This window comes from Rhagoletis pomonella, unplaced genomic scaffold, assembly GCF_013731165.1.
Source record: "Rhagoletis pomonella isolate Grant_MI unplaced genomic scaffold, Rhpom_1.0 Rhpom_scaffold_00006, whole genome shotgun sequence".
Lineage (NCBI taxonomy): Eukaryota > Metazoa > Arthropoda > Insecta > Diptera > Tephritidae > Rhagoletis > Rhagoletis pomonella.
The window spans coordinates 35,194,600-35,212,234 of record NW_023458560.1 but is presented as its reverse complement, the minus strand read 5'-3'; the positions used below and the strand labels follow the sequence as shown (position 1 = coordinate 35,212,234).

General features: G+C 35.7%; 3 protein-coding genes across 14 annotated transcripts in view; 1 reads left to right on the top strand and 2 right to left on the bottom strand.

Moving 5' to 3' along the window:
• Window positions 1–1,559, bottom strand: part of LOC118740644 — a 47,400-nt gene extending 45,841 nt beyond the window's left edge. Inside the window, exon 1 of the mRNA XM_036472256.1 lies at window positions 1,476–1,559. The gene's annotated coding sequence lies outside the window, so the exon portion shown is untranslated. The remainder of the gene's footprint in view (window positions 1–1,475) is intronic.
• Window positions 1–15,999, bottom strand: part of LOC118741881 (CD109 antigen) — a 41,089-nt gene extending 25,090 nt beyond the window's left edge. Inside the window, 5 exon segments of the mRNA XM_036473858.1 lie at window positions 1,476–1,737; window positions 1,832–2,754; window positions 2,845–2,965; window positions 2,967–3,248; window positions 15,870–15,999. Coding sequence (XP_036329751.1) covers window positions 1,476–1,737; window positions 1,832–2,754; window positions 2,845–2,965; window positions 2,967–3,248; window positions 15,870–15,937 — 1,656 coding nt within the window. The 5' untranslated portion in view covers window positions 15,938–15,999.
• Window positions 1–17,635, top strand: part of LOC118740640 (CD109 antigen-like) — a 124,359-nt gene that overhangs the window by 66,023 nt on the left and 40,701 nt on the right. The window lies entirely within an intron of this gene.

Genomic DNA, 17,635 nt, shown 5'->3' with positions numbered 1-17,635 from the left:
TTCGAGCGTATTCGATCGTAAGTGTATTCTTCTTCCTGCCCGAAACAACCCGAAATTTTCTCCGAGTAAAAATGGATAAAGTGTCAAAGTGCATATCAGCTGTATTGTGTTTATATGTTGCCTGCATTTACTTGGTGCTTTTAAGGAAAAGTGAATGGCCTGTTGATGTATTTTCAATCTATGTACTTAAAATCAAATTTGTGAAACCCAAATTCAATTTCCAATTCAGCGAAAACTGGTTTTCGTTTAACAGATTTTATATGGACGAAAACACAAGTTTTAGGTCGAAAACCAGTTTTAGCAACGAAAACATGTTTCCAATGTCGGTCAGAACATGGTATAAGTGACAAAAACAAGAACAACGTGAATCAGCTGTTTCTCGACTTGTGGGCACGAAATGTGGGTTTTTGCATATCCGTACTTCTGAACTTTGTTCTATTTTTGAAAGAAAATGTTTCTCTTATTCTCTAATTACCAACTCCGGTCCGGATTGTTAGGGAAAGAACCTAGTGTTGATATTATCAGTGAACTGTAATTTTCGGTTTTCTTTCCTCAACGTTTAAGACATTGTGATTTAAATAATATCAACAAAATTTCTGTGAAAAACCGAAACCGGAACGAAACCGAAACCAAAACCGAAATAAATTTTGAAGAACGAAACCAAAACCGAAACCGAAACACTTGGCAAAACCGAAACCCAAACCGGAACGTTATTTTGAATCGGTTTCATTCCTTGATTTAAAATATTATTTGGTTTTAAAACCATAAAACATAAAAGTTAAATTGAAAAGGAAAATTAAAGTTTCAATTAAGTAAATGAAATAAAATAACACATTTCACTCAAAACTATAAATTAAAAGAAAACTAAATTCAAAAACGAACAAAATTGAACTAAAACAATTAACAAAGCTTATATAAATTAAGCGAGAACAAAAAGGTATTTTTGGTTTTAAAACGATAAAATCTAAAGGTTGAAAGAAAATTAATTTAAAAATAAAAGTAACAAATGTAATAAGATTCTAAAAATTATAAGAAATTAAACATAAATATTTTTCTATTTAGAAATATAAAATTTTAAATTTAGGAGAAAACTAAAAAAATTAATATAAATATATACATATATATATATATATAAGCGCTGCCCTAGGATACTAACCCCGGATCTATCGCCAGGGTTTTGCTCACTCGGTCATTGCGTCTGTTTGAGCAGCGCGAGCAAAATGATACATACTTATACATCTGCATTTGGAATACGCTGTTGCTTTCTGTCAAAACAACTTTTCATCATGAAAGTTGGCAATGGAATTTTTTTGTAAGACTTCAGACCCACAATACAAAATATTCAATATTGTCTTTCAATAGTCTTACAAAAGACTTTCAACTATCTTAGCCAAAATTACCTGTCAGGGGTTGTTACAAACTTCTGTGCTCGACCCAACTAAATGTAAACACCTCAAATGCTCAGATTCACTTACCGAGTTTTCGAATTCCTTCTCGAATGCGATAGACTTCTCTTCAAATACTAAATTATTATTGAAGACAAAATGAACGTACAAGTTTGCTTTCGGCGCCATTTCAAAAGTTGGCAAGAATTTAATGAGTTGCGACTTGCGTCCTTCAGGCACGTCTACGTGTTCCGACTTAACAATATTGCCGCGGGCCACAATGGTGTAAACAAAGTATGGAATACTTTCACTGGATTTCACTTCAACTGTAACGGGTTTACCAAGACGTGGCCTGTAGAAAGAAGAAAAAAAAACAACATAAAATAGCAATTAAATATGTAGAATAAAAAATCAGTACTTCTTGCTGCGCCACTTTCTTCACTCACTTTTCCGTATTCACTGTCAACTTCAACAATTCCGGCGCATCAATGGTTTGTATAAATTTCGATATTTAATTCAGGTACGTTGATGTATCCAAAAATTGGCATTTAATCGAGAAGTATCGGTCAGTTTCGGGTAGCGTAAACTCAAAAGATGCCATACCGTGTTCATCCAAATTCGGCTCAAATTCCAAAGTCATATCTTCTGGCTTTTCAGTTGTGGCCTCAGTATTCGGTTCGCCACGGAAATCACGGAGGATATAGTTACGCGGTGGATCTACAATCAATTTTGCCTTATTCTTTGTGTCGCGCACCGGCGAGCCGTCCACATTCTTTACAACAACAGTTTTTTTTATCGGTTTACCCGGATGGTAGGTATATGGTACATCGACGCCTTCAATGCGATAACGTTCCGCGTGTAAGTTAACTGTTGCAGTCGCATTTTGTTTATTCCCCGTGAGTTCCTCTTCCATGATGGCCAATAATTTAAGTGGCGGCACATAACTGTGTTCTTTAGATATGCCTAATTCTTTAGTCAAGTCAAATTCTACATGACCCTTGCCATCGACATCGATAGTTTTATTTGCTTCCATGTGATCGTTGTTGCCATAATAGTGATATATTGGTTTAATCGAAACCGATGCCTTGCCTTTTACCGCTTTGCCGTAGGTATACTTTGAGCGTACGGTCACCTTAATGACGCCATCAGGAATGGCCACATCTTTGGCAGTCTCAATAGATACTTCGAATTTGGGCAATACATATTTGGCCACCTCAAAGGATTTCGTTTCTGGATTCTGGCCATCGATGAGTACATCGATATTCCAATTGCCAAGCACAGGTTGTTCGGAGAGCTGAAATTCGTCGGTATAAACACCCTTGGTCGGCTTCACATCTTTCAGCTGTTTGATGCGGTTCTGTGCGCCATCCTGCAAGGGCAATTAGATGTATGTATATATTATGGACTTTTTGAAATATATAAGCACATAGTTGAAATTAAAATATAAAAAAATACTCACATTAATCAGTATTGTAATGGGCTTATCAATCTTGGCTGGACGTGTATTAGCATCCAAAAATAGCACACGAAACTGCACTAAATCGCCCGGCTTATAGGTGGCCTTATCAGTTTGTATGATAAGCGGGTTTGTAGTCGGCATAATTCAGCTTCGTCGAATTTTCAAAAGTAATGCCAGAAACACCTTTTGCCGTAAGATTATAGTCGCCCTCTTTTAGTGTGGGCACATTGAATTCCACATTTTCCGTAGATATTGGCTGCACTTCGACGGTTTTTGTCTCATTGTACGAGGGACCTGTAATGGCAACATCGATTTTGCAGGGTCCCTCAGCCTTATGCACAGATACAGCGACATTGTATTTGAAGTTGGAACGAATAGTGCCGGGTCCAATAACTGAATAGTGGCTGCAAAGAAATGAAGCTATGTTAGTACTGATGTCGATTAGAAATTGAATATTTGGCTGTTTGAAATTTCGTTTCTATATAAGTACGTATTTTAATAACGTAGTCAACATACATAAGTGTTACTTTCTCATTAGCAATTTAAGTGAAAAAGGATTTTCTCCCTTCTGTCAGTTTTCCTAATAAATATGAACCTATGTACGTAAGTATATCGCTGAGGCCCTTAAAGTTCCCATCACCTATGAAAGTATTACCTTCAGTCTCCCTCTCCAACGTGCGAGACATTCGTAAAATATTCCCTTACGGATTCTGGCTCTTCCTCGTTTTTTCAGCCCAGAAGAAGTTAGTATAGCGCAGCGTGAGTCTGCCCGCGTACATACCTAAAACGATGTGACCCGCTGGACCAGAGAAATTTCTCATCTGCTCTGCGCGTATAAAGAGTCATGCAATCTTTTCGAGTCCCATTTAATAGGCACCATAGGAGGGGCGTCTAAAGGTCTGATTACGGCAACTTAACGTAACGTACAGGCTGTCACTTAAAAGTTCTCTTAAATGGATTGTGCTTATATTTGGGCAGGCGAAACTTAACGTAACTTAAGTAAGTTAACCTAACGTTAAGTTAAGTTGCCATAATCAGACTTTTACTCGCGAGTCATCTGTGTACGTGTTGATTCGCCTATCGACTGCACGGAGTCGAATCATTCAAAGTCATGCCAGAGTCATGTCGGTGTAACTAACTAACACATCCCACTGGGAAAATAGGTAAGCATGTTTTCTTTCAGTTTTTAGTACCAAAATTGTCATCCATGACCAATGTCATCTACTAGTAAAGCACAAAATGAATACCTCCGACGATGCATTATGTTGTCAGTTGCAAATAAACGTGCAGCCGAAGTTATTTCCAAGCGCCGAACTACTCCGAGCGACTACTCTGCATTCAGTGTTGCCAAACATGCGCTTTTCCTACCAAAACTGGTAGGTTTTTTCCATTTGGTAGGTTGGTAGGCTTGATTGGATTTTGGTAGGTTTCGGGACAATGAGTAATAGTTATTTGAGAAAAATAGGAGATATGCACTTATCTCCAAACATTTTAGCAACCTTTTTTACACAAATATTTTACCGGTGCGTTCATATAATGGCGGCCACAAACATGTAAATATACCTGATCCCTAACTACAAACGTATACCTTATTATTGCCAATATGCAATACGTACATACATATATCGTCACCTAAGGGTGAAAGGTGCCAAGTCCATTTTTTGAAATTTTTCAGGAGAGACAAAAAATCGATGTAGTTTCGTATTACCTGTCATTCTGCATCAAAAACTAAGCTTTGAAAAAAAATGGACTTGGCACCTATTCACCTTTAGGTAGCGATATAATTTATGGCGTACTTGGACCAAGATTCCAGAAAAGTCTGCCAATGGGCTCGTACTCAACCATATTTCAGGCGGAGGTCTTCCCAATCGAAGTCTGTGTTCGCGAATGTCATCGTAGAAGGTAAATGAGGCCGGAATAAATATTATATCGGACATTTAGGCCTTAGAGTCTTTTAAAACGGCATCAAGGCTTGTAAACTATTGAAGCACCTGAGAGCCCTCAATAGCGTCATGCTGTGGAGGGTTCATGGACATGAAGGGTTTGAAGGCAACGAAGGGGCCGACTGTCTCGCAAAGCGTGAAGCCCACCTACTTAGGAGCTAGCTGGGAATAATCTCAAATTGCTGCCCACTAGCGGAAGTCAAAGGGAATAAGACAATCAAAGATATTCATAACTCTTTCCAGCAGGAACTCCGAAAGACACCTTGAACCTAGAACTCTTACTGGCAACCTGACAGCACACTGCTAGTTAACGTACGGTTTTAATTAAATGGGTCTTTCTGTAGAGACGGCCTGTAGGGTTTGTCGGCTGGTGAAAGAAACCCATTCTATGTGCCTGTCCACGAAGCATAAATCGTTGATTTATACACCTTGGAGAACGATTGCCTTCTCCATCTAAAATTTGGAACATGGCCTCATCCAAAGTGCTGAGCTTTTTAAACAGCCTAAGGTTGGAGTGATTACAATTTGGATTTAGCACAATATATCTTCTTAGGTCGCAGCGCGGGTATCTTTGACGTAATAATAATAATATCGTCACTAGACACGAATAAAGAGCTCGAAATAACTCTTTGGGGAATTCTGGGTGGCAACGCGAAGAGGATTTTCTTCGCGTTCGATTAAATAAAACCACTCGCGTTTTATATTTAAAACGTTATAATGTCTATTTATTATGTTAATAATTAAAATATTTATAAGGACATATGTATATTTATTTCCGTCCAACTTTCCGGTGGCCGTTTCCCGTGTGCGGACGGTGATACGGTAGACTTTGGAATGTTCTTCCTTTCTCCACTTTCTTTTTGCCGTAACCAAAATACCGCAGGGAGAAGGCAACTATGAAGCGGAGATCGTATTAGGGCGCACACATCATTTTGATCGGAAGATTAAACACTGGGGAATACTGTTGCACTCGAAAATATAGTTGACCGCGGACATAAGTTTATGGGTCTTTCTTCGCTGTCAAAGACGGCTTTATTTGCCGTCACCTATGTTAAGAGTCTTTCTTCGCCGAAATTGATTTTACGCCTCTCTTTTCGCTAGCAACTTTTGAGCTCGCGTCTTTATTCGTATCTAGTGACGATATGTATGTATGTGTAAAGATACATATGTACATATAGGTAAGTCTGTACAATAAAATGAATCGTTATACGCAGTTAATTTGTTTTTATTAATCTAGTTGTGTTTTAGTTTTACTAAATGTTATGTTAACTATGTTTTTAAAAATTTGACATTGAAAACAAATATTAAAACTCAAAAAAATGTTTGGAAGGTTTTTGGTTGGTTATGGTAGGACATTTTGGTAGGAAAAAAAATGTGTCTGTGGCAACGCTGTCTGCATTATACGTAACTTACTTTGTAAAGCGGCTTTATTTCATATTATAACCGATCTGTGTGCCAAAATTCATTGAAAAACATTTAGCCGTTTTAGCGCGAAAGAACAACAGATATACATACTTACACAAACTTTCACAATTATAATCAGCCTCATTGCGTAAGTCGTAAATTAGGCTGCATTGTACGACTCGACAACATTAGCATTGTCTACTGTCGTGCTGAAATAAGTAAACGACGAAAATTGTCGAAAACTATGCAGTGCTGCCAAGTTCTTCCGTTTTAATACACTAGTCGAGTAGAAATTTTAGGCAATGACGCTAAATTTTCAATACGATTCGACTCTCGAAAAACGACTTGCATTCGGCACGACTCTCGCAATGAGGCTGAATATTAATTAGTAGGATAAAACATGTATAAAAGACAATCCGGTTTATCGGCCGTTGCCTTAAAATTGTCGCACATACTAATTAATTATACACACAAATTCAAAGTTATATATGCAAAAAACCTTATGCATTTTTTTGTTGCAAATGTAGCAACTCAAATAAAAAATTTGTGTTTTTCGCTTCTGTATGTGTATGTATCTGTATTTTTTTTGTGTTATGTGAAAAAATATTTTGTTTACTCTCCCATTATCGCAAACTTTCCGGACTGTTTTGTGCGATATGTCGATTTATAAAACTTTTTTTTGCTAATACTTCTGCTTGCTATATGAAAAGTTGTTAGAGAAATAACACAAAATTTTGTAAAACCAAGGTTTTTTTGCTCAATACTTTCCTATATTATTTATGGCTATTTGGTTCAAACGAAAGGTAAATGAAGCTTTATTTTGATTAATCTCACGAATTCAATAAGTCAACTTGTACTTGATAACCTCTTCACGCTACTTTGGGTTTCTTTTTTCATAGCTCACCCTATTTGCATTTCATAATTGTTTTAAATATTTCGAGGCCAAGCAAAAAGAGAGCGATGAAATATGAAACTTTTTTAGCTTGAGGAAAAAGTCTATGGCCATTTAATTTATGCATATTCAGTACGGTAACCTGGTTTCTAAGTCTGGCTTTTGCTGTACTAGCACGTGTATAAATGCGAATAGGTATGAGATTTTGAACATGTATTTGTTTTTTTATTTATTGATTAATTTAATGTGCCTAATGAACGTTCCTTCACACAATGGAGATTATATTTAAATATTAATTCAAATACATATATCCATATAATTGTTTAAATTCTAATTACAGCAAGTCATAGCTGGATGTGTATTTAAGAATAATAAACAAATCTTTTTTTTATTCTTTATTCAAAAGAAATAACCATTTTTCATCTTTTTAAGGACCCCCAACAAGCCTTCGCTATTAGTCTCCATAACTGGTTCAGATTATTTATTTATTTATTTATTTATTTGTTACAGTCTTGCGACTTAAAAGTACAGATAGGTATTTTTAATATATAACAAAGTATGCGTATATGTAAGTTTAAATTTTCAATTACAAAGCTGTTTATGTTTCTAAAACTATCAAATAACCTATATAAATGTATATTGTCTAACTAGTTTGGTAGCTGGCGAGGCCTAGTCTCCAGTCTACCTTTAAATATGTACTATGTGCAGCAGGCGGAAAGACCTTGTTTCCGCTCCGCGTTGCTCACGAGTTGGTAGTCACGGTCGGAAAGGCCGAGTCTCCGATCCATGTTCCCGTCGTCATTAATATGCAAACCCTGACGCTGGATTCCGTGATGTGAGGCGGGCGGAAAGGCCTAGTTTCCGCTCCGCGTTATGGTCGAGCTGTTGGGCATAGTCGGAAGCTTTCGTATGCTAGATCATTTGCTGCTTGGTCGGATGGAAAGGCCTGGTTTCCATTCCGTTTCGTGCTCTCCTACCTAATAGCCAGAGTTTTACAGTGATCAAATAGTTGTCTTTTAAAAGCAACAAAGTTATCACAGTCTTTAACATGTGGCGGTAACTCATTAAAACACTTTAAACCTTTATAAAATATATTTTTTTTGTCTACCTCTGTTCTATAAAGTGGGAGTCTAAAGCAATTGTTTTCCCTGAGTATATATGAATGAGTTTCATTTATATACCGAAGATTGTCGCTCAGATAGTCTGGAAGTTTACCGTTCTTTATGTTGTATACGAATTTCATACCATGATAGAAAACCTGTTGCTTAACACTCAACCAATTCATATCTGTGATCATCTCCTGTGTAGGTGTATCGTAACGCTTATTTAATATGAACCTCATAGCTCTATTTTGCATTTTTTGCAATTTCTCGATATTTGCGTCGCTTGCTAAGAAGAAGATTGTTGGGCAGTATATAAAATGTGGTTCTACTATACATCTATAGACCAGGGTTTTATACCTTCTTCTCAGATACTTACAAGATCTTTTCATAAGACCAATTTTTTTCGCAATTTTGTTCACTGTATGCTCAACATGCTCATCAAATTTAAGTTTATTATCTATATATATACCCAGGTACTTAATGAGTTTAACTTCCTCAATTTCTTCCTCTTTGATTTTTAAATTGTAACTGGTGGTTCCAAGATTAACTGCTCTAGTGAGGATCATGAACTGTGTCTTTTTTACATTCAACTTAAGTTTATTTAAACACAACCATTTGTACAAAGAATCCAAGTCTTCTTGCATTTTAGTCATCGCAGTCTGTAAGTTTCTGTCACTGATCGTTAACAGTGTATCATCAGCGAACAGTTTTAACTTACAGTGCTTGAGTGCCATATTTATGTCGTTAATGTAAATATTAAAAAGTACTGGGGCCAATACCGATCCCTGCGGCAACCCAATATTGACTGCCACTTTATTTGACACACTTGACTCGATTACAGTTTGTTGCATACGATCTGAGAGAAAGCTTCGAAACCAGTTAAGCTCCGTGTTTTCAATACCAATGCATTCGAGCTTTTTCAACATTCTTGCCCTGTCAATGGTCTCGAAAGCTCTTTTGAGATCAATAAAAACCGCAACGATATTCATCTTCGAGTTAAGGTCTTCCTTCCACTGGGATATAACAAAATTTAGCGCAGTCTCGCAAGAGTGTTTAGCTCTAAAACCTGATTGCTCCTTAATGAGTATGTTATTACTTTCAATGTGGCGCGCCAACTGATTTTTTACCACATTTTCCAAGATTTTTTCCATGCTAGGCAGCGTATTAATTGGTCTAATTTCCTCGGCTTTTACAGTTTTTTTCACTTTTTTTACCGGAACTATGGTCGAGATTTTCCATTCTTTTGGTACTGCTCCTGATTCAAGACTCTTATTTATTAATAAGGCATAAAAGTGTCCCATGTATTCAACTGAATCCTTTATAACACCGTCAGATAATAAATTATTTCCACCAATTTTAGTCTTAAATTTCTTCACTATAAGGATAACATCCTCTGAGGTAATTTTCTCAAATTTAAAGGTGCCTCGACTGTCTTCCTGTCGTAACCGTTCACAATTTAAGGGAATAGAGGTGTTGAGATGATTCCAGTTCATCGTCCTCCTTGCAGCCGGTGCAGTACGGGTCATCGATGACATTCAGCCTTACCTATCACGCAATGACCAGTTAGAACTCCCATCAATAGTGAGACGTGTAACTTGCTTTGCCTCAAGAGCTCCCTAGACCGCCTACGGTCTACACGTGGCCAGAAGCATTTAGATCCCTTACATTCCAAGGTGTTCGTCCAGCGAACGCTGAACTGAGCAAACGCCCATATGTCCAGGAATAGACCACATGAGTTCAAAGGGACACCCAGTATTTCTCTCCTGGAAGTACTTGCTCAAGGGTTCCCTGTCTCTAAATCATCTGCCATGCAGCTTCAATCAATTTCGCTTTGTGCCGGAACCCTTATGAACTTAATAGCGAAGTAATTAGATGCTGTCGATAAGAAGGTCAAACAATCCTTTACCGTTCTTGAACGAACCATTAGGAAGCCAAGGCAACTGATAGCTGCTTCAGGTAGCCTTAACTTCTTGTTGATCGAGAGCTCTTCGCAACCCTCCCATTCAGCTTTGCTCTAATAATAAATACGTCTAAAGGATCGCTTTTTCAGATACTGCACCCCTCCCAGTCCTCTCTCGCTGGAACATGGGTGGTGAAAGATCCCTTCGGACCCAAAATCGCCGTACAGTTGTCTGTTAGAGTCGGTAAGAACTCGAAGCATTTAAGAATACTGGCGTGCCCATAGCTCGGGGCGAGCTAAAACGGCTTATCCTTGCTAAGGCACGTGCATAAGCAGCTTTTCCGTGGGAACAACATAACAGGTGCAACCACCCTCACTAATATTGTTAACTGCTATGCATTGGTACGGGAATTCCAAATTCGAGCTCCTCTCAATATAGTTGAAATAACTCTGATGCCGGTAGTGTATTCACCGAAGCGAACAATGTTTGTTCAGATTCAGGTTGATTACCTTCAGTACGGCCAAGGTTTCACCAGAGCACATTTTCCTAAAGGCACCCAACAAGTCCGTGGTCTCATTACCGAACGTAGTCTTAAAGTAACAAAGAATCTGGGATTCCAAGGTACAAAAAAAGCGGGTCTCGATCGCATTGTTTAAGGCAAAATAAATGTAAAAGTGAATCAAGGCAAGCCAACCAATCCGATCTCAACATGTGGCGAAAGTGTATCCGCGGTGCTATAGTTGTTGAAGCCTGCGATCTCCCATAACGATCCAGAGAGATCTTTAATATGTTCCAAGAGTTATACCCCGGGCATAGCCAGCAACCATTTTATATAAAATGACCAACATGGGTTGAACAACAATATAGACAGTGCAGAATCTCAAAACCGAATGCTTGGCTATTTTCGCAAGAAGCATTAACCAGATTAACTATGGTTTCTGGAAGAGCAAGGTCAAATATACAAAACCAATACTCAAACCGAAACTTTAGTCAACTTAATGGCATTCATGAAAACCGAACTGGCTTTCTACAATAAATGTTCAACTTCCAGTATTAATATATTATGGTCGCCCTACTGCAATTAAACCTCGTATTTACGTTACCTCCCCGCAAACATATTCTGAGCGTTCAGAATATATGAGTCCGAAGGAAGTTCTAGGTAGGTAAGAAACAAGGCACATAAATACAGGTAGAAGCCAAAATGACGTTGCTCTCATGAGAACCAAACCTTTAAACTTCAACTTGTTTTTCATTTATTTCCTATATTTCGTTACGCTTTGAATGTCATATCGTTGTTTTTTTTTTGAATGTTCGTTAATAACAAATTTTAATTAACATTTGAATTTTTGTAGTGTTGTGCAGTTTATACTTAATGTATGTGTTAAAAATGCAACACCGAAGCGTTGTTTTTTATGTGGTGTTAAATATGAAGCAGATACCATTTAACGTGCCTCAATGTCCTTCGCATAAAGTGCGTTGCGAAAGCAGCTGTGGGCCAGAGCTGCAGCGAAATGCCTTGCTGTGCGTTAAACACCTTAAAGCAGCAGATTTCATAAATGCACCGGGAGGTACAGGAAAGGCACGTTTGATGCCAAGTGCTGTTCCTATGACCCTTATGCCGGAAAGTCCCTCCAACAACACTGCAACTCATAAATTAAAAACATAAAACAACATACAAATTAACAAATTTTAACTAAAGAAAAATAAATAAATAGAAACAAAACTTCAAATTTACTCAAAAACGTCAACCAGCGAAATGTAATTTTTTATTTTTCCTTACACACGCTCATTTTTATTTTTACTCTCCCGAAAAGTTTGACTTTTGTAGGTTTGATGTCAATTTGGCTTCTACCTGTTTTTATTGTACCATGGGTAAGAAATATGAGTTTCAAAAACCAAAATTTTTTTACTCTTATATGAATCTTTTAGGACTCATATATGATCCAAGTTATGAGCCAGCACCTTGTGCCAATATAAAAACAATAAAGATTTGAAATTTATATCCAAACTTGTTTATACAGAAATTGAAAATAATTAGAAAACAATAAATGAACAAAATTTAGCTGTAGCTGCTGCTATTGCATGCATGTTACAATGTGTATACGCACGTAAGTATGTATGCATGTTATTTGAAAGGAATTTTCGCTGAATGCTTTTGCAAATAAAGTGCGTTCAATAAGACTCAAAGAACAACTTAAAATAAGAGTCAGAATTTAGTAATTTATGAGGCTGATTAGAGGCTCGAAAAGAGTCTGAAATGATTCATATATGAGGCCAATAATTGTTTTAAAAGAGTCCAAAATGAGCCGTATATTAGGCCAATAAGAGTCCAATATGACTCATATTGAGGCTCATTTGTTGTATGAATTTAAGCTCATATAAGTCGACCTTCGGAGAAAGGGAAACACCCTCATATCGGACTCTTAAATGAGCTCATTATGAGCATAATGGCTCCGAAATAGGACTCCTTAAAGACTCATTTATGACTCCAAATGTTTGCTGGGCTGGAGCAAAACGAAAAAACTATGTATACATATAAAATATATTATATTCCCCTAATGCTCTGAAACACCCTAATGTAGGTTTATGTATGTGATTGTTGTTCAAAGCGCTAATGCACGACTGATGTATCATGAAATTTGATTTGTCTTGCAATGTTTATTATTTTTTAAAAGCTGATGTCTGTCGAGCATCAAAACAAAAAAAACCGATAGCAACTGATGCTTACATTCATAAATATATGTAAGTAAACACCCTATAGGCAAATGACACACATCACTTGGCATTGAGGTGATTTTAAATAATGCTTTATATCATCGACCGATATATTTGTATTTAATTATAAGAACAGCTGAAGTGCAATGCAGAAGGACCTGTCTGTACACTGAGCGTGAGTAAGTGGAGTAACTTAAGGAAAAAAGTACGCTTATGGTATAGGTTGGAGTTCTCGTATAGTATTGCATTTTCGAAACGACTCAAAAATAAAAGGAAACAACAGCTTATAATTTTTAAATGAAATTGACGGTGTAAATTTTTATTAATTTTTAATTTGATTGCAAATTAGTGTAAAATATACTTTTATGTCCGAATTGTGTGAAGAATCCGTTGATTCTTTTTTTTCAAATTTTATCAATACGACTCTATAGCAATAAATCATTTTCTTCTGCTCGCGTCAGTTAGAGCAGTTCGGTGTTCCTTAATAAATTGAATATTTTATTATTCAGTTGATCTTTTGTCTCGGATTGTTTCGTCGTTCTGTTCACACTCTTTCTATTTCTTGCAGGGCACTCGCATTTGCATATACCTCTGTACGTGCCAGCAACATTCTTATATTAATAGTTGGATGCTACGTGCGCACTTTGTATAAGTAATTGCGAAGCGAAAGGGAATTCCCGGCACACAAAGCATTAACAATGTTTTTTTTTGGTTTAATTTAATTTTTTTGTTCACTTGTTTGTCATTGAGTGTCGTCACTAATATGCAAATCATGTAGGAAATGTAAATTATTTTTTTGCCCTTGCGGGTTCTGGGAACTATTAGGTTTTTCTACAATAGGAAACATAAGAAAGTCTTAAAATTGTTTGCATTTGTATAACTAGTTATTCTAAGGAATTAACGGAAATATTTTTTTTTAAATAAGCTATTGAATTTGCTCTTGTGTGAAAAGTTTATTGGGTTATCGTTTAGACTTCTTTGTCTTAAAAATGTCTTGAGGTCACTATTTCCTTCAGCAAAACTGGACAAAGTAACCTTTTATTGTTTATCTAATCATTTGTTGGGGATATAATTGCTTTGTATTAGGAACACAGCCACTTATCTCGGATTAATTGGCACAAACGAGAGGATCTCCCTTCTTGATTGGGCAAATACCACTGAGATTCCAACCATTAAGAAAAAAAGTAACTTGGTTTTTTCAAATAGTGCCGTTTTTAGTTTTTCCATGTTAGCGATATTAGAAATTTTTTAATAGGAAAATAATTTTTTAAACAAACATAAACATAGCTTGCTACTATTTGTTTGCCTCCAGGTATGGTCCGGGTTCGAATGCCATTAGACGAAGCGTATAATTGTTGATTATTTTTTTTAGATTTTTCTCAATGCCGAAAATAGATCTGTGAAAGCCTTGGTATCTCAAATGCACGGTTACCAGAATTTCACATTCATCTCTACAAGAGCCAGCCCGATCTTGAAACCATTTGAACTTTATACAAATAAAAATTTATCCGGCGCAATTATTTATTAAATATATATTTTTGGGCATTTCTATAAATTTGCATTTGTTTAGTGAATTGCGTACCTACTTACATTCCTATATACAGTTGCCCACAAAAGAGACAGTTTTGGCTATTTGTCTTTTGTTTATTTTATGTTTATTATTTTTTTTAGAAAAGTCTAGTTGGTTATACAACAAACACCATATAAATTTACATTTTAAACTTTGTACAAAAATTCTGCAAATTTTCACCAAAATTTCAAACTCTTTAATCAGAATCTTTAGAAAAAATTGTGGTATGCAGTTTTGTAGCACATTTAATTCTAGTCTGATAAAGTGCAAGTTTCAAGTTGGTGAAAAATCCCGTTGATTTTTGAGAATTTTTTTTTTTTTTGTTGAAGGTGTTTCACGTTTTTTCCATACAAAGTGTGTTCGACAATTTTCTTTTATACAAATACAAATTTATATGGAGTTTGTTGTACAACCAGCTAGACTTTTATAAAAAAATAATAATAAACATAAAATAAACAAAAGACAAATAGCCAAAACTGATCAAAATATCGCACTCCTATTATTTTGTGGATAACTGTACATACATATGTATGTACAGCTTCCAAGTTCACTCATAATTCATCTAGATTCTAGAATAGTTATGACTGCAGTGCAAATTTATCTGCCAATTGGTTTCGTGCCTACTTTCTTGTTTTTTTCCACATATTCGAACGCCAATTAGTGTTAATTATGTTTTCTTCTGTGAAAGATATGTATTGCTTTTATTTTAAATACATGCGAAAAGTTGTAAGCAGAGCGCTGATGGCGCCAAACAGTCGACTCCTTAATAGAGCTCGGAGAAGCAAGATACATGCTGAGGGGGAACATTATAAAACTGAACTGGAAATCAGAAAGACAAAAAGTGTTTCAGAGAAAACGTCTGCGAAAGCGTAAATGAATTCTCCAGATTTGGAAGCATCTTTACTGGGAGGTCCGCTTCCTAGGATTACCTACTTAAGAAATGAAGTAGAAAACTAAACTGCAAGCAGTGGAGAGTCAGTGAAGCTTCTCAACGATGCTTCTTTTAACTCATACTCTGGAGAGTCCTCCATAGCGGAAAGGCATGAGGTTATGCTGCCCCATACAAGCGAGGAGCCCAGCTTCTAATAACTTGTGCACAATTAGTCTGTCTTCGTTTCTGCTAAGAACATTACATAAGATATATGTAGCATTCCTTGAGATCGTCTAGCGACAGGAGAGTGGAAATTTGTTGCACTTTTCAGGCAGATGCACCATTGTGGTCAGCTGATTAAGTCAAGTGCCATTTTAACCAGTTTTGGCTAATTTCCTTTAGTCTATTTAATGTTTATAATATCCTTAGCAAAATACTTTAATACACTAAAACCCAAGTTCATAAAAAATAAAGAAGGCTTTACCTGCTTTATAAATCGAAAATTTGTATGAAAATATCAATTTATAAAGCTCTTTAAAACCACTTTATTTTTTTTATAAATACGGCCATTAGTATTCAGTGCTGTGAAAATAACTGAATTCATGTAAAAGAATGCAAGTACTCACCCCGCCGCATATACCATAGCCACGATTTGTAGAAATCCAAGCGCAGCAACACAAAGCCGTCGCGTCATCTTGTTATCTTTCGATTTCGATTTCTTTTATTTTATGCGTGAACTTTTCTTCTGTTTATTTTATACGGTATTTTTAAATCCGGTCTGTTCATATACATACATACAAATACACTGCCATAAAAATAAATATCGCGAACATGTAGTACAAATTAAGCTTACATACATACATATGTACATACATACATAAGTATATAGGACACACGAAGAAACTAAGGCGAATTCGAAATTAAAAAAAAAAAATCCTTTTTGCTGAGTTGGCATACTCTTCTTATTTTATAAAAAAATAAAATACAAACATTTATTTATTAAAATCTTAAAATAAAGTTGCAATCTTTAAAGTTTAGACGTGGCACAGTGCTCGGAAAACTTTGTTTTTCGAGAAAAATTAGAAAGACTACGCCGATGTGAATGGAATTTCAGGATTGTAATATCTTCGTTATGCTGAATCCAATATGCCATAAAATTTGTATTTTGAGAGTTGACAGCTTTGAAATCAACTGTCGTTTGCTCTAAAAATAAACATAAACTAGCTAAAAGTTACACCCCTTACGATTTAGAACTCGCTGATCAGGTCAAATTTAAACTTTGACTGTTGACAGCAGTCAAAACAACTGTCACTTTCTCCAAAAATTAAAAAAACAGCTAATCCCGAATTTTAGTTCAAATTTAAACTTTGACTGATGACAGCTGCAAAAAAACTGTCACTTTCTCCAACAATTTAAAAAAAAAACAAGCATTAGGTTTCAGGTCACATTTAAACTTTGACTATTGACAGCTGTCAAATCAGCTGTCCCTTCATCTAAAAATAAAAATCATAAAAGTGAAATCCCTTAGGTTTTAGGATTCGCTGATCACGAAGTTCAGGTTAAATTTGAACTGTCACTTTCTCTAAAAATTAAAACAAAATTTCTTAAAATGACTCCCAATAGGTTTTAGAAGTCGCTGATCACAAATTTTATATCAATTTTTAATTTTGGCCGTTGACAGCTGTCAAATAAACTGTATGAGTATATAAAAAAATTTAATTAATTTTAACAAAACAATCTGATTTTAAGTGGGGAAAACTTAAAATGTATATAAAAAAAATTTAATTCATTTTAACAAAACAATCTGATTTTTAGTGGGGAAAACTTAAAATTTTAAGCTTTAAAAACATAGTGCCGTTGTAATGCGCACTCCCACTGTATGTTTACTCCACGCGAAAGAGCTCACATGAGCGCACTAAAATGCTCAAAACACAAAATGGCGCAAACATCCGCAGCTACATTTTCAGATCTGTCAATAACACCTGCATAACCTAAATAGAAGACTTTACCTTGTTTCACTTTATTTGTATACCATTTCTCGTCCAACACTTTTTGCCAATTAACCCAGTCATTTATTGCTCAAAAAACAAATGGAAGCAAATAAAAAAATGCAAACTTTTTTGGTATTATGGTATCATTCAATGTAGAAACAATAAATACCTTTCAATACAGCGAGCATTTTGAAAGTTTTCTATTAAAAAAGTCTGTGAAAAATAAGTAAAATTTTTCCATACATTTGGTAAAGGAATACTTTTTGCGATTGGTGCAATATTATGAACAAACTTACAACTTTCTCTTAAAATAACATTCATTTCTGAATTTCCTTAAGTTTTCTGAAATGGAATAAGAAATAATATTTTTTTTTTTTAACTTTGATAAAATGTTTTTTTTT